This window comes from Leptonychotes weddellii, chromosome 9 (genome assembly GCF_054177405.1).
Source record: "Leptonychotes weddellii isolate Sample4059 chromosome 9, ASM5417740v2, whole genome shotgun sequence".
Lineage (NCBI taxonomy): Eukaryota > Metazoa > Chordata > Mammalia > Carnivora > Phocidae > Leptonychotes > Leptonychotes weddellii.
Genome location: NC_138377.1, coordinates 34,412,904 through 34,439,052, shown reverse-complemented (window position 1 = coordinate 34,439,052; position 26,149 = coordinate 34,412,904). Strand labels below are relative to the sequence as shown.

The following is a 26,149-nucleotide window of genomic DNA, read 5'->3' as shown; positions in this document are numbered from 1 at the left end:
CCAGTCATACAGTCAATCCATCCACCCATCCAACAGATAGTTGCGAGAGCCTACTATGTGCGAGATGCTATTTTCACGTTGGAGACAAAACAGATGGTGACATGAAGGACACAGGACCCCTGGAACCTACCGGGACGGCGGCGCTGAGCGGGTTTCCCAGCAGTTCTCCTGCAGAAGGACCGCTGTCTGGCACCTGGCTGAGCGCTGCCTCCCACTCTCAACTCTTTTCATGCTCTGCTCTTTCCAGCTGGGCTGAGCGCTGACTCTTGGGTCCCAAGCGGCAGGCAGGAAGCTTGGGCAGAGATGAGGTGGAAATTGTGAAGGTGACATGGAAACGAGGATGTAATGGGGAACATAGTGGGAAAGGCAGCCTGGAGAGGCAGCCTGGGGAGCAGACCCTGCGTGGCCAGGAGCGTGTTTCCAGGTTGCTGCCTTCATTGTCAATGGGGGAGGGGAGGGCTAGGGAGGGAGGCCAGATGCTGGAGGCGGGGAGGGGTGGGTCAGCCGCCGGGGCCATAGCTCGGCCGCCTCTGCCCGCGGGGCTGGCTCTCCGGGCGCCGGCTGGGCGGCAGGTTGGAGGGAGCGGTGGGCGGGGGCGCGGGGCGGCGCGGCGGGGGCGCGCGGCGGGAGGGGCTGTGCGCGGCGCGGCTCCCGAGCGCGCGGGGCCTGGCGAGGAGCGCGCGCCCGGCCGGCTCGGCGCCGGGTCCCCTAGCCGCCCGCGGCCGCCCGGCAGCCCCTCGCCGGACCATGGCGACTGGCAGTAAGTGCGCTCGGGCCGCCGAGGCCCCGGGTGGGAGGCCGCGGGGCCCAAGGGTGGGAAGTTCTCCTCTTTCCGACGCCTGCCTTTGTGCCAGGCTCGCGGGAGCGGCGGCCGGGGTCCCCCCTCGCTCCCCGGGCGAACCCCTGCCCCTCTGCCCATCACCCTCCGCTGCCTGGCAGGACTTGAGAGGCGCAGGTGGTTCTGGCAGCTTGCTCAGGAGGGATGTGGTCAAAGGGCGTGCTCCGATATGGAGGGGACACGGCGATGCCGCGGGGCCTGTCATCGAGCCCTTTGGGGGCAGTGCCCCCAGGCCCAGCCGCAGCCTTTGGGGAGCCCTGCCACCGAGGCGCGGCGAGCTTTTGGCGCTGTCAGTTCAAGGTTCGCCTCGAGTTTGGGTGATTTGCGCGCTTGCCTTCCGAGGAGAAGGGTGGCTTTGACTGGTCCGCTGCCCAGTGGCCCCACGTGGGCCACGTCCCCAGCGGGCAACTGAGGGCTGGCCAGAGACCGCATCTGGTCACCACGGACAGTGAGTGAGGTTAGCGCGTGGACATAGGTTAAAACTACTGGATGTAAGTGTTGGAAGGCGCTGAGCTGGCCTCCTTGGAACATCTTGGCACCACTGCTTTCTTGGCTCGGTGCTTTTGGAAATGGAATCACGTCTATGAAAGCTGGTTAAGTAAGAAGTATTGGAAGCTGGTTGCATATTAATAGGGTCCCAAAGGGAGGTCAGAGAAAACCATCAGTCACACCTGCCCCATACTTACCTTGTAAGAGGTGCTGTGTCCAAAGCCCTTATCACACACCTGACACATTTTAGGGAACTCTTGAACGAATGAATGAATGAATGAATGGTATATTGGTTAGAGTGGAGCTTTGGTAGGCATTTTTGAGGGGTGAGACAGGACAAAGATGAGAAGATGGGGGTCCACATTTCTGCAATAATTATTATTTTTCTTTTAAACAGACTATTATCCCAGCTGAGAACACAACTTTGGTATAGTGCAGAGAGCCTGGGTTTGTGTAGCCAAACAGATCTGTATTTTAAATCTCTGAAATTCCCTAGTAGTGGGGCCGTGTCAGATGTCCTCGGTTTATCTTTAAAGTCAGGACAAAGCTGACCTATCTTTTGCACAGTGGTGGGCACAGAGTTGGCCCTCAGTAAAGGGTGGCTGCTCACCCTATTTACCATCATTTTATATGTGTGGAGATACCAACATGCTCTCCCCCTTTTTAAATGAAAAAAATTTAGATCATGTCTTGATAATAACATCAGCTAATCTGGGCCAAGCCTCCCCTTTTCTCTCCTCATTTATAAAAGGGTGGTCTGGCTAACTTTTTTTTTTTTTTGGTCTAGGAAAAATTATGGATTTAGGCTTTTGTTAACAAAGTAAGACTCAACAAAGAGGAAGATAATTGCGTTTGGCCTTATTGTATTTCTTAAGGAAAACAAAAAACAAAGGAGCTTGAAGTATCTATAGGCATTTGTACATCACCAAATGCAGTAGGACAGTGTTCTATTATTCATTTTCTATATTTTGGGCAAAGATGATACATTTGGTATTCTAGAAAAAACTGGCCATACTTCTGTCCCAATTTATTGAGATAACTGTTTCTTCTTCTTCCTTACATGGTATATTCAACTCTACTGAAGAATCAAACTTTATTCCATTGCTTTTGCTTATGAAAAAAATTATAATATTCAACCAGATTATCTCATGAACTGATTTTTAGACATAGTCTTAAATCTGTTTATTCTCAGCTGGGATGGAGCTGGAAATCTGAAAAGTTTCCAGAGTGTAGAGGATAATTAGTTTGTCTTTGTTCTTATTCAGAAGTAATGTGAGAGACTGCCTATGTGTTTCTACTATGGAAATGAAGAGAAGGGAAGCATTCTCAGCCAGTGTCTTGAAAAATTCTCCCTAAATCTTGACCACGTTTACAACTTCAAGTCCCATAGTCCTCTTACAGTTAGCATCAAAGTGGTCCTAAAACTAGAGCCCAGGGCTCCTCACAGACACAGAGTCCTCAGCCTGACTGCATATTATAATTACCCCAAGAGTTTTAAAAAATACTCTGGCATCTATCTATCTATCTATCTAATCTTTTAATGTAGTAAGTTTCAGACTTAAATGTGTATCCGAATGACCTGGAGAGCTTGTTAAAAGATTGCTGGGCTCCACCCCAGAGTTTCTGATACAGTCACATTGGATTGCTGCCTGGGAATTTACATTTCTAACAAGTTCCAGGTGAAGTTGAAGCTTCTGTGCTTCCTGTCCTTCTCTCTACCTCTGCAGGTAAGAGGCAGGTAGGGGCATAGAGTGACAGTCACTTCTTCAGCAGTCCCGTCCTGTCACTATGCAGCGAGCACATGGCCTCATTAAGACATATCAAAGCTGGGCACAGTGCTGCCTTAGGGCTATAGTTGCCTGCTCTCCCCATTTTTCTACCCCAGGAAATTTCCCCTTGAGAGAAATATTGGTTCTAAAGTCAGGCAAAATCTGAATGCTCTATCCAGTCATTTCTGGAAAGAATTCAGAAGGACCTTCTTTATGAATGTGGTGTGTAAATGGATATAAAATAGAGAGATACTTTAAAAATATTTGCCTGGCAACTTACAACTTTCACAAAAAAGAATGTAACAAATAGAATGAAAATATCCTTATGTCCAGACAGCCTAAGAGCCCATTCCCGAGGAGGAATGGAGGACCTCAGTGAGTTATCCTGAAATGGTAAGGAACTTGTAATCCTCAAACTAAATTCCCCTTGGGCTATTCATGTTTTTATTTGGATCATTCAGGTTATAAGACCTTTAAAAGGTCAAAAAATTGGGAGGAATTGTAATTGGAAAAAAGATAAGAGACCAGTAGGGAAAAAACGCCGCTGACACGAACAGCCCAGTTCATTCTATAAAGTGGTGGTACTTAGGTATTTGAACTATGTTTCGTGATTGCCTCAGTAACAAGTGTTCCGGATAATTTTGTGTTTCCAAATCACAGTGAAGTATTTTTTCTTTTTCTTCCGTTTATGTCATTTGTTTCATTACTAATATTTCTCCTCATGAGTCTTTATTATTGAAGTCACTGTAGTCTGTTTATGCGAATAGTTTGTCAGGAACAGTGAGGCATATTTGGGCAACGTTGGAAGTATGTAATTATATTATGGCCCAGAAATCTCACGCAAGTCTCAAGTGGATGGGTCTTTGTGGCTCTTGTTGATGAACATTTGGCTTTATAAGGGAAATATCTGGTCCCCATCTGGTTGCTCCTGGTTTCCTGGTTGGTCTTGTGTCATTTTTGCTTGGTCCATTCACAAGCTATCCCCCCAGGCCAACTCCACCAGTGGCCATTCCCTCCTTTCTACTTTTGGTCAGTAACCTGCATTTTTTTTTCCATCCCACCTGCCCCATCAGCAATTCCCACTCTGTGCTTAGTGCTCAGGATAGAAGGAAGAGAGAGCAGGGAAAGGAGAAATCAAATGCAGGCCCTTAGCAGGTGAAGGTTGGAGCTTCTGCCAGAGAGTTACTGTTCAGGATTTAGGATGTTTAGGATTTAAAAGAAAATTGCTTGACTTTGAGTGAAAATTTTCTTGAGTAAATTTCTTTCCAATTCTCATAATTATTAAAAAGCTTACAAATAGTGCCAATTAAGAAAATAGAGGCCAACTAAAAGTTGGAAAATTACTACTTTGCAATCATCATAGAAACGATTGATGCAAAAGTCATCCATGGATGCTAAACTATTGTGTGAAAACTTGAAGACCACGATATTTACATTCTTGGGGAATTTCCCCACAGATGACATATTAATTGCAAGGGGAACGTGGTAATTTTATAGTAGAGAAAACTGGGGGTACACTGCCTTGTCCAAATAATCAAAGTTAATATCACTGGTAAGGGACCAAACTGCTATCCTGTGTTTCCTGATATGAAGCACTGAGGAGGACGCAAATGCCACTTGTGCCAAAAATGTATAATGTTTCTTTCTCTCTTTTTAAAAGATTTTATTTATTTATTAGAGAGAGAGAGTGTGTGCGCATGAGCTGGGGGAGAGGCAGAGGGAGAGGGAGAGGCAGACTCCCTGCGGAGCCTGAAGGGGGGGGGGGGATTGATCCCAGGACCCTGAGCTCATGACTTGAGTCGAAGGCAGACGCATAACCAACTGAGCCCACCCAGGCGCCCCTATCTGGTTCTAGGTAAGAGGAAATATCACACAAGCACAAATTGACATTCCACAAAAGTCTATGACATGAGAAATGGCATGAGACACTGTTCCAGATTGAGGAAGACCAAAGAGACAAGTAAATGCAGTGGATGATTTTGGATCAGACCCTAAACTGGGAAAAAAAATGCTACAAAAGACAATGTTGTGGTAATTGGTGAAATTTGAATACAGATTGTATATTGGATAATAGCCTTGTATCTAAGTTAAATTCCTTAAATATGATATTATTATTGTAGTTTGGAAGGGAATGTATTTATTCTTTTTTTTAAGATTTTATTTTATTTGACAGAGAGAGAAAGAGAGAGCACAAGCAAGGGGAGTGGCAGATAGAGGGAGAAGCAGGCTCCCCGCTGAGCAGGGAGCCCGACACAGGGCTCGATCCCAGGACCCTGGGATCATGACCTGAGCCAAGGGCAGACACTTAACTGACTGAGCCACCCAAGTGCCCTGAATGTCTTTATTTTTAAGGGAAACTGAAGTATTTATGGGTAAGGGGCATGATGTCTGCAACCAAATCTCAAAAGGTTTAGGAGAAAAATATGTACATATGTGTGCATTTATATGTATATGTGTGTTATACAAGAAGAAAGATAAAATGTGGCAAAATTTTAACATTTGGGGAATCTAGGAATTCTTTGCACTATTCTTGCAACTCTTTGTTTAAAAAAAAAAAAAGAAAAAACCCAACAACTTATGACAATGGTGGGATGACAATGTATAGTTCTAGGTATCATGGTCTATTATTACTGAGTTTACTTTCTGAAAAAAAATCATGTTGAAAGACCCTTAATCCTGAACTCCTAATTTTGGTTTGAGATCATAAAATTAACAAAACTGTTAATCACAGAAAACTTCATATGCATAAAAAAGAAGAGAGAATAGTGTAATAAACCTCCACATACTCAGTGTTTTACCAGTCTTATTGCATCTATCTTCCACTACTTTTTTGGGAGAAGGATTCTGAAAGCAAATGCAAGCTATCATGTTCCTTTAACCATTGATGCCTCAATGTGCCTCCATGGAAACTTCTCCCCTCCCGTAACATCCATGTTGCTAGCACACTTAAGGAAAAGTAACAATTCTGCAATGGGAGATGATAGCATTTGGATATTGTTGGTATTACAGAATAGGAACCAGAGTTCTGAGGATGTATCGATTTGACATATATGGGTTGTATGCTTGTTTTAACTTTGAAAGCTGACTAAGCCTGGTAATTATAAATGGTTTAGAAAAAAGGATCTGAGAAGCTGCTGGTTCTTGTTGCGTTTTCCAAACTCCTTCTCCTGTTTTTAAACCAAGAATTAAATTTTTTTTTTAAGATTTTATTTATTTATTTGACAGAGAGACAGCGAGAGAGGGAACACAAGCAGGGGGAGTGGGAGAGGGAGAAGCAGGCTTCCCGCGGAGCAGGGAGCCCGATGTGGGGCTCGATCCCAGGACGCTGGGATCATGACCTGAGCCGAAGGCAGACGCTTAATGACTGAGCCACCCAGGCGCCCCAAGAATTAAATTCTTGGAGAAAACATAAAGATGGGTATGGAGACAGTATTATTTTTTTTTAAAGATTTTATTTATTTGACAGAGTGAGACACAGCGAGAGAGGGAACACAAGCAGGGGGAGAGGGAGAGGAAGAAACAGGCTTACCGCGGAGAAGGGAGCCCTATGCGGGGCTTGATCGCAGGACTCTGGGACCATAACCTGAGCAGAAGGCAGACACTTAATGACTAAGCCACCCAGGTGCCCCTGAAGACAGTATTCCAGACTGAATTTACCTATTTGATGTGACCCTGTTGAAATATTCTGAAAGTCAGAATGACTGACTTCCTACTGAATGGCTAGAATTCCGTATGTTTTAATTTCAGGGTAGCTTTTGATTTGGTAAGCCCAGAGAAGCCTTTTTTGTTGAGCTGACTTTCTCATGTTTTGTATAGAAATGGGGCCAGATCTCTTGGGAGGAATAAGCCTTTTTCTGCATAGGGTAGATTTGGATGACATTTGTTCTTTTAGGTCACTAGGGTATCATTAAATTATTAACTATTATTTAGCATTATGGGTTGATAAAAAGATGCCCATTATGCCATTTAACAATGATGATGTATATATTAAAATGATGGTAAAACTCTTTGACAACTCTTAACCAACTGAGCCACCCAGGCACCCACTCTTTGACAACTCTTAATAAATTAAGGAGGTATCTGAAGCACATATTGCAAAAAAAAAAATTCTTTTTTTTTTTTTAAAGATTTTATTCATTTATCTGAGACAGAGAGAATGAGAGAGACAGAGAGCACATGAGAGGGGGGAGGGTCAGAGGGAGAAGCAGGCTCCCCGCGGAGCAAGGAGCCCGATGCGGGACTCGATCCCGGGACTCCAGGATCATGACCTGAGCCGAAGGCAGTCGCTTAACCAACTGAGCCACCCAGGCGCCCGCAAAAAAAAAATTCTTATACACAGTTATTATATTCCCATTAATGGATTATGCACATCTGATTTTAGGCAGTTTGAATTTATGCATGGATACCATCCCTTTATGATAGATTTTCTTATTGAAAATAAGAGTGTAATGTTCTAGAGCATTCTAATTTTAAGAATGCAATGTCACATTTTACAGTTTGATTTATAATGAAACGAAGATTAAGACACATAAAATGATTTTATCCACCCTATGTGAAAATTCCCCTGGCTTACATACTAGTATATTTATATACTACTTTATTACAATCTATTTAATCAAAATTAGATTTTCCATTGATTTAGCTCAATAGACAGTTGAAAAGGTTGATGAACTCAATGTGATGGTGGAAGAAAGTACAGGCTTAGCTTCATAAATGCTCGAGTTCTGAACTCCGGAACACTCACTCACTGTCTGGGGAACCTCAGGTAAAGGGTTTAACTTCCCAGGGCTTTGTTTTATTCCACTCTGAGAAGTTGTAGAAATTAAATGAGATGGTGCACATAGTAGGCATTAAATAAATGTCTCCTTACCCTCTACAAGATCCATCCCATAGTGTATGCCTCATGTTACAGGAATAATCTGTCCTTTAGAAATGGAGTCCCAGTCTTTGATTCCATTTTTCTTTGTGAAGAATATAAAATGAAGATTAAATGATCTGTTTAGAAATGTAAGACTCTACAGAAGTGAATCTAGGAAAAATCACTCAAAGTAGAGAACTCAGGGGCACCTGGGTGGCTCAGTCGTTAAGCGTCTGCCTTCATCCCAGGTCACGATCCCAGGGTCCTGGGATTGAGCCCCACATCGGGCTCTCTGATCAGCGGGGAGCCCTCCTCTCCCTCTCCCTCTCCCCCTGCTTGTGTTCCCTCTCTCGCTGTGTCTCTGTCAAATAAATAAAATCTTTAAAACAACAACAACAACAAAACAAAGTAGAGAACTCAGATTTAAAATAGAAGTATTAAATCATGGCATTTTCTTTCCTAAGGCTTATCGTTTTGCACAAGTGTGCTTACAGCACGTATCATGAGCATGTGGGCGTGTGGTGCGTGTGCACACATAAAATTTTTGATAACCAAAGGCGATTTCAGTGATGGGGTTTTAGAGGTGCTATAACAACTCTCTCTCTTATGGAAGATCCAAGAGGGCAGTGGGATCCTCTAAGCTGACTTGCTCTTGGTGATCTCTTTGGGCTTTGTAGTCTTGTTCCTCACTTGGGCATGACTGATGGATGGCTGTAGGACTGGATGGGTGTTGTTTCAGGGTGCCTCCCCAGACTTGGATACCCTGCTGGCTCTGAAGTCTTATAAAAGCCTGTCCAGGGGCGCCTGGGTGGCTCAGTCGTTAAGCGTCTGCCTTCGGCTCAGGTCATGATCCCAGCGTCCTGGGATCAAACACCGCTTTGGGCTCCCTGCTCCACAAGAAGCCTGCTTCTCCCTCTCCCACTCCCCTGCCTGTGGTCCTGTTCTCGCTGTCTCTCTGTCAAATAAATAAATAAATAAATAAATAAATAAATAAATAAAAAATAAATATCAAGCAAGCAAGCAAGCAAACCTGTCCAATGATGTCGATAAGCCTGAGGGAATTTCTGGTTGTCCCATTATCGAACTTTAAAAAGGTGTAATCTCCTAGTAATGCGCACAATGACCTCATCTGCTTGATGTCCCTGCTGGCCCCGACCTTGGCTATCCAGGTTCCGAGAGTAACCTTTCACTGTCTCATACTCCCACTGCCCATCTTGATATTCCCTGTTTCCCTTACATTTCAGCCCATGCTCTAAATCTCCTTATCTGCCAATCTGTTTTTTCTTTCCCTTTCGTTATTCCTTTGAACTTTGGTTGAACCACACTGGCTCTGTCAACCTCAGGTTTGTAGAGTCCCCAGCAGCTAGGCTGCCTTCAACTGCCCTCCCCTGCTTCTCCATAGTCAGAAAGTAGAGGGGACTTCATCCCTCAGACTCTATCATCCTGTTCTCAGGCTTTTTAGATGCACATTATAATGTCGTTCTTGACTGGTCCATTAGCATAGAATCAACTGTTAGATTTTAGTGGTGATAATTACAATTATAATTATAGTTATTTTTCTTTGTGCTCTCCCGGTATTTGTTATGTATTGCTGTGTAACAAATTACCACAAGCTTAGTGCCTTAAAACAACACATCCATCTCCCAGCTCTGTTAAGTCAGGAGTCTGGGCAGGACTTCTGGGAGTCGGAAGTCTGCAAGGCTGCAATTAAGGTGTCAGCCAGGGCTGGGTTCTCATCTGAAGGCCTGAGGCTTGATTGGGGAACGATCTGCTTCCAGGCTTACATTGACATATTATCAGCATATCACATGTTGGCAGGATTCAGACCCTTGTAGTCTTGTGGAGTGAGGACCTCCATTTCTTGTTGGCTGGAGGTCATTCTCAGGTCTTTAATACGTGAACCTCCTCAATATGTCCACTTATGTCATCATGGGTAGCAATGGACAGAGTCTCCTAGCAAGATAGGTATTAAAATCTTAATTGATAGAATCATGGAAATGACATCTCATCACCGTTGACTTATTTTATTGTTTAGAAGCAAGTTATAGATTCTGCCTGAACTCAAAGAGAAGGGATTACACAAGGGTGGGAGACCATCTTAGAGTCTGTCTGCCATATTCCCCATGAAAGTTTTAGCATCTACTTCAATTAGCTTTTTGTTTGGAGTATCACATTCCTCTTTAAAACTTTAGATAACACTGAGGTGGTAAAACCTGAAATGATAATTGCCTTGCTCAGAAAAGAAATTGTTCTCCTCCCTCCCACCAGAGAGCTGTTGTGCTGTAGGAATGATGGTGGGGCAGGGAAGGGTAGTTTTTGGTCTTGGAGCTGTTTTGGGGGAAGTCATATCTGAATGAGATGCTGCTGAGGGGAGCTTCAAATAAGCAGAAGACTATATGCTTTGTGAATTAATTCTATGAAAACTTAAAAATTTTTAAAAATTGAAACACTCAAAAGGTCTCATTTTTGGAAAAGTTAAAAAATCAAGGGAGTTGGACAAAACTATGAAATTAGGGTTGAAAGTCAATGAAGGTCCCAGAATGAGAAAAATAAGGGGAATGAGAACTCTATCAAAGAGAAGCTGTTTTCTCATGGGGGCAAATGCATTTTTATTAAAGTGTCTTGTCAGTGTGTGAAGCATTATAAGGGGATAAGAGATTATTTAAGGTTTTAAGCCTCTATTTGTGTTGCATTCTTATAAATGATTTTATTCATTTCAAACTATTGTTTTTGACTTATTCAGAGGATGACAGATACCTGGAAACTGGAGAGTTCCTGACTACTGATAATATTGTTCTGTGTAACAACAAAGTCTTGCTTTAAAGTGGACTCAGAGTTTAGAATCTGAAACTACTCTGAAGAGGTTTTTTTCCAATGGTAAATGTTGATTTTTATTTCATGTCCTTTTCTTGAAACTCTGAACATCTTGATTTTTTTGGTTGCTACTTACCACCCGAAAGCTATTCTCCAGTAAAAGAGATGTAATCACAGTCATTAGCTTCTTGTAATTAAGGTAAGAGTATCCTAGTTTTAATAAATTGATTTGGATCCTAGAGACAAACATTTACATTTTTATCTGATAAAATCAGCCTATATAAAATGAATAGAAGCGAGGAGCCTGAAATTATTTTCTTAAAAGGGATTCTCTCCCCAATGTGGCCCAAATCACATGCTGTTTTCTCTTTGAAGTCTTTATAAACTTTCCAACAGATGTAACTGTCCAACAGATTCTCAACAGAATCCATTGCTTATTTTATCTATACCTCTTAAGTTTTTTTTTTTTTTTTTTCCTTTTTTGGCTTCTCTCTAGTCTATATGTTCTTTGAGGGAAAGATCTACTTTTAAGTTTATTTCCTCAATTTGTCATTCTATTGAATAAGCATGATGCCTTGCATAGAGTAATACTCATATGGTTGCCAAATTCGGTCTTTTTCTCTAGTGCGAGACTTTTCTTTTCCTTGATTTCCCGCTTTACTCCAGCAGTTCTCAAAGTGTGGACCTAGCAACCCTGGGTGGTGGAGGTCCCTAAGACTATTTAGAGGGTCGGTGAGGGCAAAACTACTTTCAAAATAATACCAATATTGTATTTGTCTTTCCATTTTCCTTTTCTTGACTGTTCATCAGAATTGGCAGAGGGTACATGAGGAGTGATGACACCCTCACCCTTCTAGAATGTTGGGCCTGTTTATTCTGTTTCTCACTGTAATTCAGTTCTCACAACTTTCCTGTGTTCAGATTGGCTTTAGGTGAGGCGCCTGCGTTGCTCAGTCGGATAAGCATCTGCCTTTGACTCAGGTCATGATCCCAGGGTCCTGGGATTGAGCCCCGAGTCAGGCTCCCTGCTTCTCCCTCTCCCTCTGCCGGCCACTCCCCCTGCTTATGATTTCTCTCGGTCAAATAAACAAATAAAATCTTTTTAAAAAGATTGGTTTTATGCATGGATCGTTTAGGGATATGCTCAGGACTTCATACACAGATTTATAAGTTTACTTTTTCCAGTTCCCTTTTCTCATTCACCTTCACCTCCCCACCCCCCCACACACACTTCCCAGCTGAGATGAGGCAGGGTAATACTGCTTTGCTGTCCTTCACTTGGTACAGTGTGGTGGTTGATAGTGCTTTCCTTCATGGGCTGTAGCCTCTGTAGTCACTGTGCGGGTGAAGACAGGGAGGGCCACTGCCTCTTTCCTGATGGTATCTTAGTGCAGAGCAGGGGTGGTCAACACAGCTCCACCCTGCCTTGTCTGCAGCAACCCCTGACACCCCTGGGAGGAGGAGGCACGCTCCTGCTTTGTTAGTGTAGGGCGGGGGTGGGGGACAGCAGGCCTCCTCCCCTTGGTCTCCACAGGGCCTGGTGGGGAGGCATGGGGATGTGACTCTTTCATGCTGTTTGTTTAGAGTAGGCTAAGTAGATTAAAAGAGGTTCTGTCCTTTCAGGCTGTCCTCCTCCAAGTCCTTTGGCTAGAGAGGAGAGATGATTTGGGGATGATTTGCCCTACAGGTGGCATCTGATAGTGTATGAAGACATTTTTTGCTGTCTCAAGTGCGAAGTTGTTACTGGCATCTAGTGGGTGGAGATTAGAGATGCTGCTAAATGTGATACAGTACGCAGAACAGCCTGACCCCTGCCCTGAACAAAAAAGAATGATCTAGTCCGAAATATCAGTAATGCCAAGGTTGAGAACCCCTGAGCTATAGAGAGTAGACTTTTCTTGGAGCTTTTCTTTTGTTTTGCTTTCCTTTCTTTTCTTTTCTTTTTCCTTTCCTTTCTTTCTTTTTTTTTTTTTTTTTAAAGATTTTATTTATTTATTTGACAGAGAGAGACACAGCGAGAGAGGGAATACAAGTGAGGGAGAGGGAGAAGCAGGCTTCCCGCTGAGCAGGGAGCCCGATGTGGGGCTCGATCCCAGGACCCTGAGATCATGACCTGTGCTGAAGGCAGACGCTTAACGACTGAGCCACCCAGGCGCCCCTCCTTTTTTTCTTTTTTAACATTTATCTCATCTTGTCCAAAAATGGAGGTCCCCTCAACATTTTATTTTATTTTAAAGATTTTATTTATTTATTTGACAGAGAGAGACAGCGAGAGAGGGAACACAAGCAGGGGGAGCGAGCGGGAGAGGGAGAAGCAGGCTTCCCGCCGAGCAGGGAGCCCGATGCGAGGCTCGATCCCAGGACCCTGGGATCATGACCTGAGCCGAAGGCAGACGCTTAACGACTGAGCCACCCAGGTGCCCCAATCCCTCAACATTTTAATATATTATTTTTCACACCTTTGGCATCTATCATTGATGAGAAATGTAATTTATAATTTAATTTTAGATACATTATCTTTCCCCTTTGGTTGATTTTTAAGAGTTCTTTTTCTTTTATTTTCAATTTCATTATATGAATGGATGGAGATTTTTTTTTCAAAGAATTTTTTTAGGTTCACAACAGAATTGAGACATAGAAGGACTTCCTATATACTCTCTGCCCCCACATATACATAGTCTCCCCCATTATCAACATTACTTACCAGAATGGTGCATTCATTTATTTATTTACCAAGGATGAACCTACCTTAATACATCATAATCATCCAAAGTCCATGGTTTACATTACAGTTCACTCTTGGTGTTATACATTGTGTGTTTGGACAAATTTATAATGACATGCACCCACTGTTTTTTCATACGGAGCATTTTCACTCCCCAAATTCTCTGTGCTCTGCCTGTTCATCCCCACCACCCCTACCATAGCAACCACTGACCTTTTTACAGTTTTGGCTTTTCCAGAATGTCAGATAGTTGGAATCATACAGTATGTAGCCTTTTAAGATTGGCTTCTTTCACTTAGAAATACATATTTATGTTTCCTGCATGTCTTCTCATGGCTTGATAGCTCATTTCTTTTTAGTGCTGAATAATATTCTATTGTTTGGATACAACACAGTTGATTTAGCTATTCACCTATTGAAGTCCAAGTTGATTGCTTCCAAGTTTTGGCAGTTATGATTAAAGCTGCTCTAAACATTTTTGTGTGGACATAAGTTTTCAACTTACCTGAATATGAAGAAGCACAATTGCTGGATTGTATGGTAAGAGTGGGTTTGTTTTATAAGAAACCACCACACTGTCTTCCAGAGTGGTTGCACCATTTTACATTCCCACCGGCAATGAATGAAAGTTCCTCTTGCTCCACATCTTTGCCCATATTTGATGTCAGTACTCCAGATTTTGGTCATTCGAATAGGTGTATAGTGGTGCATCATTATTTTAATTTACATTTCCCTAATGAGATATGATATGGAGTATCTTTTCATATGCTTATTTGCTATGTTCTTTGATGAGGTGTCTGTTAAGGTCTTTGGTCCTTTTTTTAATTGGGTTTATTTTCTTATTGTTGAGTTTTAAGAGTTCCCACTTCGTATACTTTGGATAACAGTCCTTTATCTTTATAAATGTATTTCTTGCAAATATTTTCTCCTGGTCTTTCTCTTGTCTTCTAATTCTCTTGACATTGTCTTTCACAGAGCAGGCATTTTTAATTTTAATGAAGTCTAGATTATCAATTATATCATGACTCCTGTCTTTGCTGTTGTATCTAAAAAGACATCATCATACCCAAGGTCATGGAGGTTTTCTCCTATGCTATCTTCTAGGAGTTTCAGTGTTTTGCATTTTACATTTTGGTCTATGGTCCATTTTGAGTTAAGGTCTGTGTCTAGATTTTTTTTTTTTTTGCATGTGGATATCCAGTTGTTACAGCACCATTTGTGTAAGAGACTATCTTTGCTCCATTGTATTTCCTTTGCTCCTTTGTCAGATATCAGTTGATTCTATTTATGGGGGTCTGTACCTGACCTCTTTATTCTGTTCAGTTGATCTATTTATCTCTTCTCTCACATTGACACTACACTGTCAGATTACCATAGCTTTACAGTAAGTCTTTAAGTCTCCAATTTTGTTCTTCTTCAATATTGTGTTGGCTGTTCTGGGTCTTTTGCCTCTCCGTATAAACTTTAGCATCAGTTTGTCAACATCCATTAAATAACTTGCTGGGATTTTGGTTGAAATTGCATTGAATCTATAGATAATTTGGGAAGACCTAACATCTTGACAATATTGAATCTTCTTATCCATGAACATAGAGTATGTCTGCATTTGTTTAGTTCTTTGATTTAGTTCAACAGAATTTTGTAGTTTTTCTCACATAGATCGCATACATATTTTGTTAGATTTATACCTAAGTTTAAGATTTTTTGTGTGATTTGTTTTTATTTTGTTCAAGACATTTTAATCTTAATTCTCATCTCTAATTCTGGAAAGTTCTTTGTTATCATCTCTGAGTATTAGTTCTTCCCCAGTCCCTCTCTTCTTTCCTTTTTAGACCTTGTTAGACTATATTGAAGCTTCCTGTGTTTCTTATCTGTCAATTACCCCCATCCAGTCATATTCACTTTCTTTCTTGTTCTCTCACTCTCTCTACCTCCCCCTCTTACAGAATTTCTTTAGATTTGTTCTCTACTTCAGCAGTTTTCTTTTAAGCAAGGTCTACTACTGTGTTATTTAACCTACCAAATGTTTTTCATTCCAATGATATGGTAATATTTAATTAATATTTGGTTACTTTAAAAAAATATCCTTTCCCCAGAGTATCTTATTGCTTCAATATGTTTTCTAAATTATTGTAAGATGTTATTATTTTCTAGTCTCTTATATTCATCTACAATTCCCACTTCTTGAAGTGTCAACTTTGGTGTCTGCTGATTAACCCTGATGGTGATTTATTTCTTCATGTAGTCTTTGACATTTAATTTTGCTCATCTTTAGTGAGCTCATCTTTAGTGAGAGTTTCCTATAAGCTTTGAGCTGGGAAAGAGTCTCTAAGGACAGAGATTTTCATGTTGTGTTTATTGGATCCCTAGGAATTTTAGTGGTCTTGGATCACTTTTTATATTAACTATTCATCTGGGGTTCTTTTTTTTTTTTTTTAAAGATTTTATTTATATATTTATCAGAGAGAGAGCGCACAAGCAGGGGGAGCCACAGGCAGAGGGCGAAGCACGATCTCTACTGAGCAGGGAGCCCAATACCAATATGGGACTTGATTCCAGGACACTGGGATCATGACCTGAGCTGAAGGCAGACGCTTAACTGACTGAGCCACCCAGGCACCCCCATCTGGGGTTCTTAAACTATGAATGTAGAAAAAAAAATTAGACCCCTTACCTTGTGTAAGTTTAAGATTTCTATTTCTCATGGGTGATTTGTTTTGTTTTGTTTTTAAATTCAAGGTCCGGGGCACTCAGCAAACATCTTTGCTCTTTGTTTGGGCTAGTAAGCAGGCTTTGTACAGTCTTATTTTTTCACTTGCATGACTGTTCTTTAATGTGTTGGGCTTCTCTCTGGCCGAGAGGTATGGATGGAACTTCAATACCTGTTCTTCTTCCTTGTGTAGACCAATTGCCCCTAAATCTGAAATTAAAGCCCAGTGGAAGGGCGCATGGATGGCTCAGTCAGTTAAGCATCTGCCTTGAGTTCAGGTGATCCTGGGGTCCTGGGATGGAGCCCTGCATTGAGCCCCACATCAGGCTCCCTGCTCAGTGGGGAGTCCGCTTATCCCTCTCCCTCTGCCCCTCCCCCCACTTGTGCGTGCTCTCTCTCTCTCCGTCCCCTCAAGTAAATAAATAAAATCTTGAAAAAAAAAAAAAAACCCAGTGGATTGTTGAGGCTCTGGCTTTGATTTTCTTTGGTTTTTGGAATCTGGGGAATATTTGTCTTTTGGAGCTCACCTATGTAATTACATTTATTTTTTTGGTTATTTTTTGTTGTAATTTTATGTGCCTGTGGTGGGAAGTGCACATTCATATCAGGTGTGTATACTATGGCCAGAGTCCTGAATTCACATTTGAGGGAGATCACTCGTCCATATATCCCGTTGTATTGGCACATAAATACTCCTTGGTCCTCTGCTTTTTTCTTTTAAAATTACTTATTAAACACATTGCTATATTGCAACTATTACTTGAAAAAGCAGTATGGTATTTGCTGTATTAATATGATGACACATATCCTAGCATCTCCATAAAACTGGGCAAGTGTTTGATGATGTCTTTCTGTTTTCGAAGCACTTGTTTTAATTCCTTTAAGGCCTTAAAGAAACCTACCTTTTACAAATCCTGACTTTTATCCCCATTGAGCATATGAAGATATTGAGATGAAGAGAAGTTGTTACATTACATTATTTGCTATCACAAAAGATTTTCTGTGAAGGAGGCAGTGCAATTAATACCTTCACTGATGTTAAAAAAATCAGTTCCTAAAATGCAAGTAGGTGTGCCTATGTAAGAAGAAAATTATGTACATTAAAAAGCCATAGACATAACTAAAAGATGATCCCCTGGAACAAATTTTGCAGTGACTGTGAGAAAGGAAAGTTAATATACTTAGCATAAACTCCTATAAATAAGGTAAGAAAGATGAGTAGCTGCATAAAAAAATCGGCATTACATATAATTCCCAGAAGAAGAAAAAGAGGCCTACAGAATAAATCTGCTAATAATGAAGTCAGTACAAATAAATACTACAGGAGATTCCATGACTGGACTCCCAATCATACCAAATTTCTTGACAAAGAGATTTAAGAAAGAATACTAATTGGTACTGGTGAAGGCACCTGTGAAATGGGTGCATATGGGAATTTTTTTTTTGAATTTTTTTCAATATTTATTTATAGCCTGAAAATTATTAACATGCTGAAGATCCAGTAATTGTATTTCTAGGGATTTACTTTAGGGAGATAATCGGAAAGATGCATAAAGATTCACATCAAAGAAAAAAAAAAATCAGTTCCTAGACTGGCATTTTCCACAGGACTGACTAGTACAGTGATACGTACTACACGGACCCACTCTTTCACGTCATAGTACAGTGTGAATCTTGTATCATGGAAGGTGATTATTTTATGATTTAACAGTTGTCTTTTAATGGACATTTATTTATTATTTACTCCCAGTTAGGCAACTGCTGAATCAAAGGATGTGCTTATCTGATAATCTGATGTTGCCAAATTTTCCTCCAGAGAGATCACACCGACTTATGCTTTCACTAGCACTGCACTGATAACAGGATCTAGCAAAACTTCTACAAAAATAAATTCCAAGCTGTAGATAATATAACAAAAGCGATCTCTCCCAACTTACCACATGCCCCAGGTTCATGAGACTTACTTTTCTGGATCTAGAACAGTGGTTTGCAAAGCACGGGTCAGAGCATTAACATCCCCTGGAATTTGTTAGAACTGTTTGGTGGGATCCCCCTCCAGACCTCCTGAGTGGGGAGTGTGTGGAACTCAGCAATCGGCCTTAATCACTTCCAGGTGGTTCTGCTGAAGGCCAAGTTGGAGAACCACGGGGCTTGAAGCCACGTCTCCTTGTGTCACTCAGAGGTCAGCTCCAGTTCTTGACTCCTACATCCTTCTTCATTCAGGCAAAGAAATCAAATTCCTGGGGCTTGATTTATCGCAGTCTCTTCTAGCTTTTCGTTCCTGCTTCTCCGTGTCTCTTGGTAGGGCAGTTTGGCTGCTGATGGTGGTTCTTGTGTCTACATTGCCCTGACCCAGATGCAGAGCTGAATCCATTTTTCTTAACGCAGACACGTACGATCCATTCACGTGAAAGACATTTGAACGTGTGGAAACTGCAGGATGATGGTTTGGGGCAAGGAAGAAGTTTATATCTCAGGAAAACAAACAACTTAAAATGAAACGTGAGATGTGCCCAATCTAAAATCCCCAGCCATTCCTTTTTCATCCTCTCATTTTCCTCTCTTCCTCCTCCTGCCTTTGTTGCTGTTGTAATAGGGTGAGCGAGTAAGAAATTCCATTTGTTTGCTTGTCTTCTGTAGTAACCAGGGTTTTTATTGCAGGAGATAGAACCTCCCCACCTATTTTAAGAAAAAAAGGATTTCACTGTAGAGTATATGGCAGCTTTCAGAATTATGTGAGGGTGCCAGGGAAATAAGCTTATTTTTAGGCACTCAGGCACGGGTAACATATCCTCATTTTTTTGTGTCTGTCCTCATTTCTTTCATTAGGATTTTCTAAATTTCTTTGAATATGTTTTTTTGTAGTCTCAAATCAATATCCAATTAAGTGTTTATTGCCTCTCATGAGTTCATGACAGTTTTTGGTTGCTGTCCATTGATTTTCCAGTCTCCCCTGCAGAAGGTGCACTAACCTGTGCTGATAGGAGGGACGTGGTTTGGAGGCGTGGGTCTCGTGCAGCTGAAAGGCCACACTCCCATCACTGAGGCAATTGAGACTGACTTTGATGAAATGTTTGCCATTGAGCTTCTCTTACCTTTCTTTCTTTTTTGGAGGCTCTACCAGGGCCTTGGGATTGAGGGGGTTTCAGATTAGACCCCTGTTCAGTGGTGACTTTTTGCCAGCAAGCAGGGCCAGATCTCATGACAGGTGTTGATCCTCCACTGAACGTGAGCGTCAGATCAGGCTGATCCTTGAGCCAGGGGCTAGGTATCTGTAAGGCTCGTGGAGGGCCTGCCTCTATAAAACGGGAATATTAATGATCTGAGGGTAAATCCCTCAGCAGGAAAGTCTTCTAGGAGCCAGCTTTTCAACTATCCTATATTAACTGTCTCTCGGATTTTCCAACATCCTAGGTTCCAAACTGTTAACAGCCGCCAATACACTTCTGGTGACAGGGTCACTCTGCCACCTTGTGGCCATGCTGGAGAACTGTACTTCCCCAATGTCCGATTTCCCCCTACATCCTTGTACCTTGCAGAGCTGGAATCGGTCACCCTGGGTTGTTTCTGCCTTTGCCTTTGAGGACAGTACAATTTGAAGAGACATGTCACAGCACATGCCAAAAGAAGACTTCCTAACAGTTTTAAACAGATATATATGTGCCAGAAATTTTTATTTCCTGTGTAAGAGCATCCTGGCATATCAGGTAATGTGTGTTCAAAGTCAAAATGGGCCAATGTTATGTCCCAAAGCTGTTTCAAGGATGTTCTGGGAGAGATCTTGTAGTTTTCCTGGAGATTTCAGTGAATGTTGTGTCGTAGGTATTAATTTTAGATTACGATATTATCATTGTTTTAGGTCACATTCCTTTATTTCTCTAAATTACATTGAATTAGTTGTCCAGCTGGAGGGGAAAACTCAATCATTACTAAGGTAACTTTGCCCACTTCCTGGGCTTGTATAAGAATCCCAGGCTAGGGGAGCCTGGGTGGTTCAGTCGGTTAAGTGTCTGCCTTTGGCTCAGGTTATGATCCCAGGGTCCTGGGATCAAGCCCCTGCATTGGGCTCTCTGCTCAGTGAGGAGTCTTCTTCTCCCTCTGCCTTCTGTTGCTCCCCCTGCTTGTGCATGCTCTGCTCTGCGCTCTCTCTCTCTCTCTCTCTCTGTCAAATAAATAAAATCTTAAAAAAAAAAGAATCCCAGGGTAATGCAGTGCACAGATATGGCATAGGGCCTGGTCAGCTGTCCACCTTCGGCTCCATCACGATGCTCGCATGGTCCGATAGACCGAAGACCAGAACAGCACTGAGGCCAAGTCAGGCGACTCTCCCAGCTGCCCTACCACTGACCACTCTGGTGCATCGTGTCCATCCACTGCCGGCTTTCTGGAGCGGTGCCTCCCATCAACCATGCAGGCACAATGAGAATGGGGTCTGGGTTTCTGACAGACTACAATCCCTTAAACTCAGTCCTTTCTTGGTCTTCAGGAATATCCATTTCTACTCCCTTCCGACATTGGCTTTCCTCCACAAACCACTGTCTGAATGGAAACTTTCATGAATACCTTGCAACTTCCATTTATGACCCTGCGATACACAAAACCATTAAAAATCTCAGGTGACTCTGGCCACGGAGTCCAGACCTCCACACATACATTTGCTTACCTTCTTGGGAAGGAGAAGGAAAAATGCTGACAGCAAAAGAAGCAGGAAGGAAGCACAAACTGACATCTCAATAAATCATGCTGCTCCGTTGTGTTCGTTGAGGCCACTGCAGGGCAAAAGCATCTCTTTACTTGGGTCAGCCCTAACCATTGAAAGGTGTTTGTTTATTGAATTTTGACCACAGGCTGAGCACTGTCCTGGGTTCTCCCATATGAAGACCTCGAGTGCGGTCCCAAGTAGCTAATGCGAATGGGCACTAAGCACCAGGAGGGGGTGCATGTGCACAGATGCTGAAGGAAGCAGGAAAAGCCACCCACAGGAGATGACATTTGAATGGAGCCTGGAGATAGCAGAGAAAGCTCCACAGTGGGAAAGAAGTGGGGCGCATAGGGACCTGGGGACACTGGGATCAGCAGGAGCACAGGTCTGAGTACTGGAACTGCGCGGCTGATCTCGGGGAATGCACGTGCTAGAGCTATGAGCGGGGGGGTGAGGACAGGTGAGCTGGATTGCAGCCTCATCCCAGAGGACTTCATTTGTGGTATTAAGAAAATCTTCATTTATCTTTTAGGCCAGCAAGTTGCAGTCCATTTGCTGTCGTGTTGGATTCCCGTGGGTTTACTTAGGGGAATGCGCCGGTCCCTCAGGCCTAACTGTGCTTCTGCCTTTTTCTCTCCAGTTCACAAAACTGTAATTAGGCTGGGAGGGAGCCTTGTGGAACATAGTGAGGAGCGAGAGGAGACAAAGAAGCGGGAGTGGAGGGAGAGGTGAGTTAACAGGTATTGGAGCAGGCCACGCAACAGGTGTTCAGGGACTGAGCTCAGGCAATGCATGGGGAAGATAGGGATGAAAGAGACAATGTGGAGATAGAATCCAGGGCTTATAGGTCTGAGATTAGATACACAGGGTGAAGGAGAAATAAAAGAATATAGAGCTTTCAAGACTAGAGAGCTTGTTGGATGAAAATCTCATTGTTTGATACCAAAGGTAAGAGAAGAAGTACTTTTGGAGATCAGGGTAATGAGCAAAGGTCTTCAAAATGGCTGTGACAAGGTGGCTGGTACTTACGGGTTAGTTTTAGCTGAGTGGTATAAAGGGAGCTGAAGCAGCTGGATTAGAGTAATTAAGGGATAAAGGGAGCTGAAGAGGTAGAGCCAGTGAATATAGGCTGTTTTGTCAAGAAATTCATACAAGAGGGTAAGGAGATGAGAGGGCAGCTTAGCATCCCCTTTACCAAGGGAAGATTTGAGTATGTTTAAAGGCTTGGAGGGCAAGAGCCAATGGAGGGGGAGAGACTGAAGATATGAAAAACAGAGGATAATTAATGGTACAATCACCCAAATGAGAGGAAGTCACTGGATTAGGTCAGCCCTGTGGTTCATTTGGAACTAGTTTTGGGGACTACGGACCAATCTGGCTTGAGAATCTACTGAAATGGGCTAGAAATCCTTTGGGATCTCCCTGGGCTGAATGCTAGCATGTGGAGGAAGTAACAGGAAGTGTCCTAGGCTCAGCTGAAGACAGCAGTTTGGTCTCCCAGACTATCAGGATCCTTTTGGAGGGAGCCATGTGTAATTCAAGTTAAAAAAAAAAAAAAATCCCACAGCGTCACTCAGCAGTCCCCATGCTGGGACACACACCTGCATCCCAGGCTTTTGTTTCTGTCACAGAGAATGCTTGGGAGCTCCCGGGCTCCCCGGCTCATTGTAGGAAAAAGGAATGACTCGATCCTGAGTCACTGCTTTTGTACTCAAAACCATGTTATTAGGAGCAATGGAGAATTTCCAGATTAACAGTTTTTTATTAAGTCTTTTGGAAATCCGAGTCTCTTTAATTTGAAATTCTTTAATTTTAACTGATTGTCTTTAAAATGGAAAAAATTTGTTCTTATTTTTTGTCTACCCAGTAACTAGATTGTAAACGCTTTGAAGAAAGGGATTCTCTTATGTTTATCCCTTTGGTGTCCTCTACATCGGATGCATTTGACAAAAATCTATTGCTTTGGTTTGTCCACAAGAAATGCCTCTGTTGCTTTTGTTTGCTCTTGTCTGTGTCGGTGATAATTAGTTAACCTGAATGTTCTTCTGATTACTCTAGAGGCCAACAGCACATCTTTTTGACTCTGTGACAGAGTTTAGGGGTTGGACTGGAAGTTATGAAAATGACAGTTGGTCTGAAGGATCATTTAAAAATTCAAGACATCTTTTTTATTTGAAAGAAAGTCAACTAGGATCCCTTTTCTTTTCTTTTCTTTCTTTTTTTTTTAAGTCAAGTTGATACTATAAACACAGAGTTTTATTGCCTGTTGAATTACTATTGTTTTAAAGTACAGGGTTTAACTTTTTTATTGTTTTTTACCTGTCCCGGACGGACACAGCTTGAAAGCCAGAACTGAAATCATTTTGGACCCTTGAGTTGCTGGGCCCTTTACAGGCTGGGTATCTTTGTCTCCATTGCTATATTCAGTCAGGTTTTAATCAGCAGTGGGAAGCCGACATTTTGTAAATGGGAAACTCAAATTTAGAGAGCAAATGTGCTCCAGACGGGGTTAACCTAAAGTTGACAGATACTGTTGCTTATTTTTTTCTACTTGCATAGCTGTGACTCACGCAGCAAATACCTCCCCACCCCCACTTCACTTGGTATCTAGAAAGGACTTTGGGATCTTACTTTTGTTTGTCTCCTAGTAGTGATAATTCTAGCCCCTTGGTTCTTAAGACCTTTTCTTGGATTTTTCTCTCATCACACTTGCTTTTAGAGAAAACAGGAGGCAAGGTTATATGAACTATGAGTGCTTTATTGGATAAACATTCTTCTCCTTCTGAAAGGACCCAGATAAATTTATTGATTGTTAGCTTCGTGTCCACAAAGCTTTTCTCTTTTTAAAATTCATTAACAAAAAATCACAAAGTTCTTCAAGTTAAGAGGTGACAAAGGTAGAGGGAATGTTTGCACTGCCAGACTCTTTTCAGTGCTATCTGAATCCAAGTTAATTTCCTAAGAAGAGTTAAAGGAATAAGCTTATCTTGTGCCTTTTGGTGGATTAATTAAACTATAATTTTGCATGGAACTACAGATGTATATGTGTATATAATAGGATGATTGTTAAGCTATTCAAAACTATTCTGCCAAATAATTTACCATAAGAATAGAGTGGTAATTATGCTATTTATTTTCTTATCAATCATCGTACCCGGCCAAAGTTTTTCTACATGAAAGGGGATCTAGTTTTTTTGTTTTTTTTTTTGCAGTAAACTTGAGTGTTTTGTATAGGTCTAAAACTGACACAGCTGAAGAAAAGACTCTCACAACTAACTTATCAAATTAACAGATGAACTTCTTATCTTTCTACTCAAATGTTATCCCTAAAGTCCTCAGAGGACTGTGAAAAGGAAGAGCCAGGAATGTGTCTGGTGTTGTTGAAGCACTCTAAAGAGGCCAGTGTACGTGGAGTAGGGGAAGTGAAGGGGAGAGCGGGAAGAGGGGAGGCTAGGAGGTTGGAGGGCCTGATGGAGTAGACTTGAGAGCTGGTAGGGAAGATTTTGGATTTCACTTTGAGAACCAAAGCTAGAAAGGATTTTGATAACAAAAGCAACATGATCTAATATACATCTTAACAGTTTTGCTCTGGTTGCTTTTTCTGAGAATTGACGAATGGTGGATGAAGGGTGACAACCAGTTAGGTAACATGTACCTGGACTCAGTGGGTAGCAGTGTAAATGGTGAGAGTCAGATTTTGGAGATAGAACTGCTAGGATTGGCTGATAGACTAATTTGGGGTATGAGAGAAAGAGAGACACCAAGGATCACTCTAAGGATTTTGACCTGAGCAAGTGGAAGGAAGGAGTTGCCATGAACTTGGAGGGAAGACTGGAAAAGTAGGTTTGGGCAGGTGAGGATTGGAGGAAGGGATCAGGAGTCTAGCTTTGAAAATATTGAGTCTGAGATGCCTATTAAACATCCTAGTAGAGATATTGACTAGGCATTTGGATGTCTGAGTTTGGAGTTCAGGGGAAAGAGCTGGTCTTGGTATAGAAACTTGAGAGTCATCAGCATTTGGGTGATATTTAAAGCTACAGTACCAGCTCACATCCCCAAAGGAGTAAGCAGAAGCGTGGGAAAGAGGTGGCCAAGGATTCAGAGGCCGGGGAGGAGGACTAGCAGAGACTGGGAAGGAGCAATCAGTGAGTTAGGAGGAAAAACAGGAGAGTTAATACCACAGCAGCCAAGTAAACATTTGTTTCAAGGAAGAGAGAATGATCAACCCCATGAGACGTGATCAGTTAGATAAGGATTACCTTTGTGCGGGTTCCTTTAAAAGCAAAACTTGCAGACAAGTGTCTGGGTACAGACATTAATTTGGGAGGCGATCCCAGGAGTAGGAGTGAGAGAATGGGGGAGGTGAGACCGTGTAGGAGAAATGCCAATAAAGTGTGTTATCAAGGTGGCTGCTTTTGATTATGGGGGGGTCAGCTTCACTGCCACATCTGAGAAGAGTACAGAATGTCTGTTCAAACAGTGGAGAGCTAGGACAGTTACTGGCTGAGGGTTTTCTCATGAGTGTTAACTCCCCTCTACTGCACTTGGCAGGCTCCCATGGGAGAAAGCCTTGAGGCAGAAAAGCAGAGAGAAGTGAGGTGGGTGCTTGGTAAGCAATGTTGTCGGTGAGCATAGAACTTTGTACCACAGCTGTGGTTGAGATCAGAGTCAGGCCCAGGGAAGGTGATGGAGACCATCACAAGTGTCTGCTTCAAAGACTAGCCACTGACTGTCAGGTTTTACAAAGTAGACAACTTTGACCTTGAGAAAGCCTTTGATGGAGGGGCCTGGCAAGCCTGATTGGAATAGGTTAAGGAAAGGAGAAGAGGGACTGGAGGGGCGCCTGGGTGGCTCAGTCATTAAGCGTCTGCCTTTGGCTCAGGTCATGATCCCAGGGTCCTGGGATCGAGCCCCGCATCAGGCTCCCTGCTCTGCGGGAAGCCTGCTTCTCCCTCTCCCACTCCCCCTGCTTGTGTTCCCTCTCTCACTGTGTCTCTCTCTCTGCCAAATAAATAAATAAAATCTTTAAAAAAAAAAAAAAGAGGGGGCGCCTGGGTGGCTCAGTTGGTTAAGCGACTGCCTTCGGCTCAGGTCATGATCCCAGGGTCCTGGGATCGAGTCCCACATCGGGCTCCCGGCTCGGCGGGGAGCCTGCTTCTCCCTCTGACCCTCTCCTCTCTCATGCTGTTTCTCTCTCGCTCACTCTCCAATAAATAAATAAATAAAATCTTTAAAAAAAAAAAA

The 26,149-nt window shown here is 42.5% G+C and overlaps 1 protein-coding gene across 1 annotated transcript in view; it reads left to right on the top strand.

Moving 5' to 3' along the window:
- The first annotated feature begins 675 nt into the window (after window positions 1-675).
- The window catches only part of SYT16 (synaptotagmin 16), a 234,334-nt gene continuing 208,860 nt past the window's right edge, over window positions 676-26,149 (top strand). Inside the window, exon 1 of the mRNA XM_031033765.2 lies at window positions 676-760. Within this exon, the coding sequence (XP_030889625.1) occupies window positions 748-760 (13 nt within the window). The 5' untranslated portion in view covers window positions 676-747. The remainder of the gene's footprint in view (window positions 761-26,149) is intronic.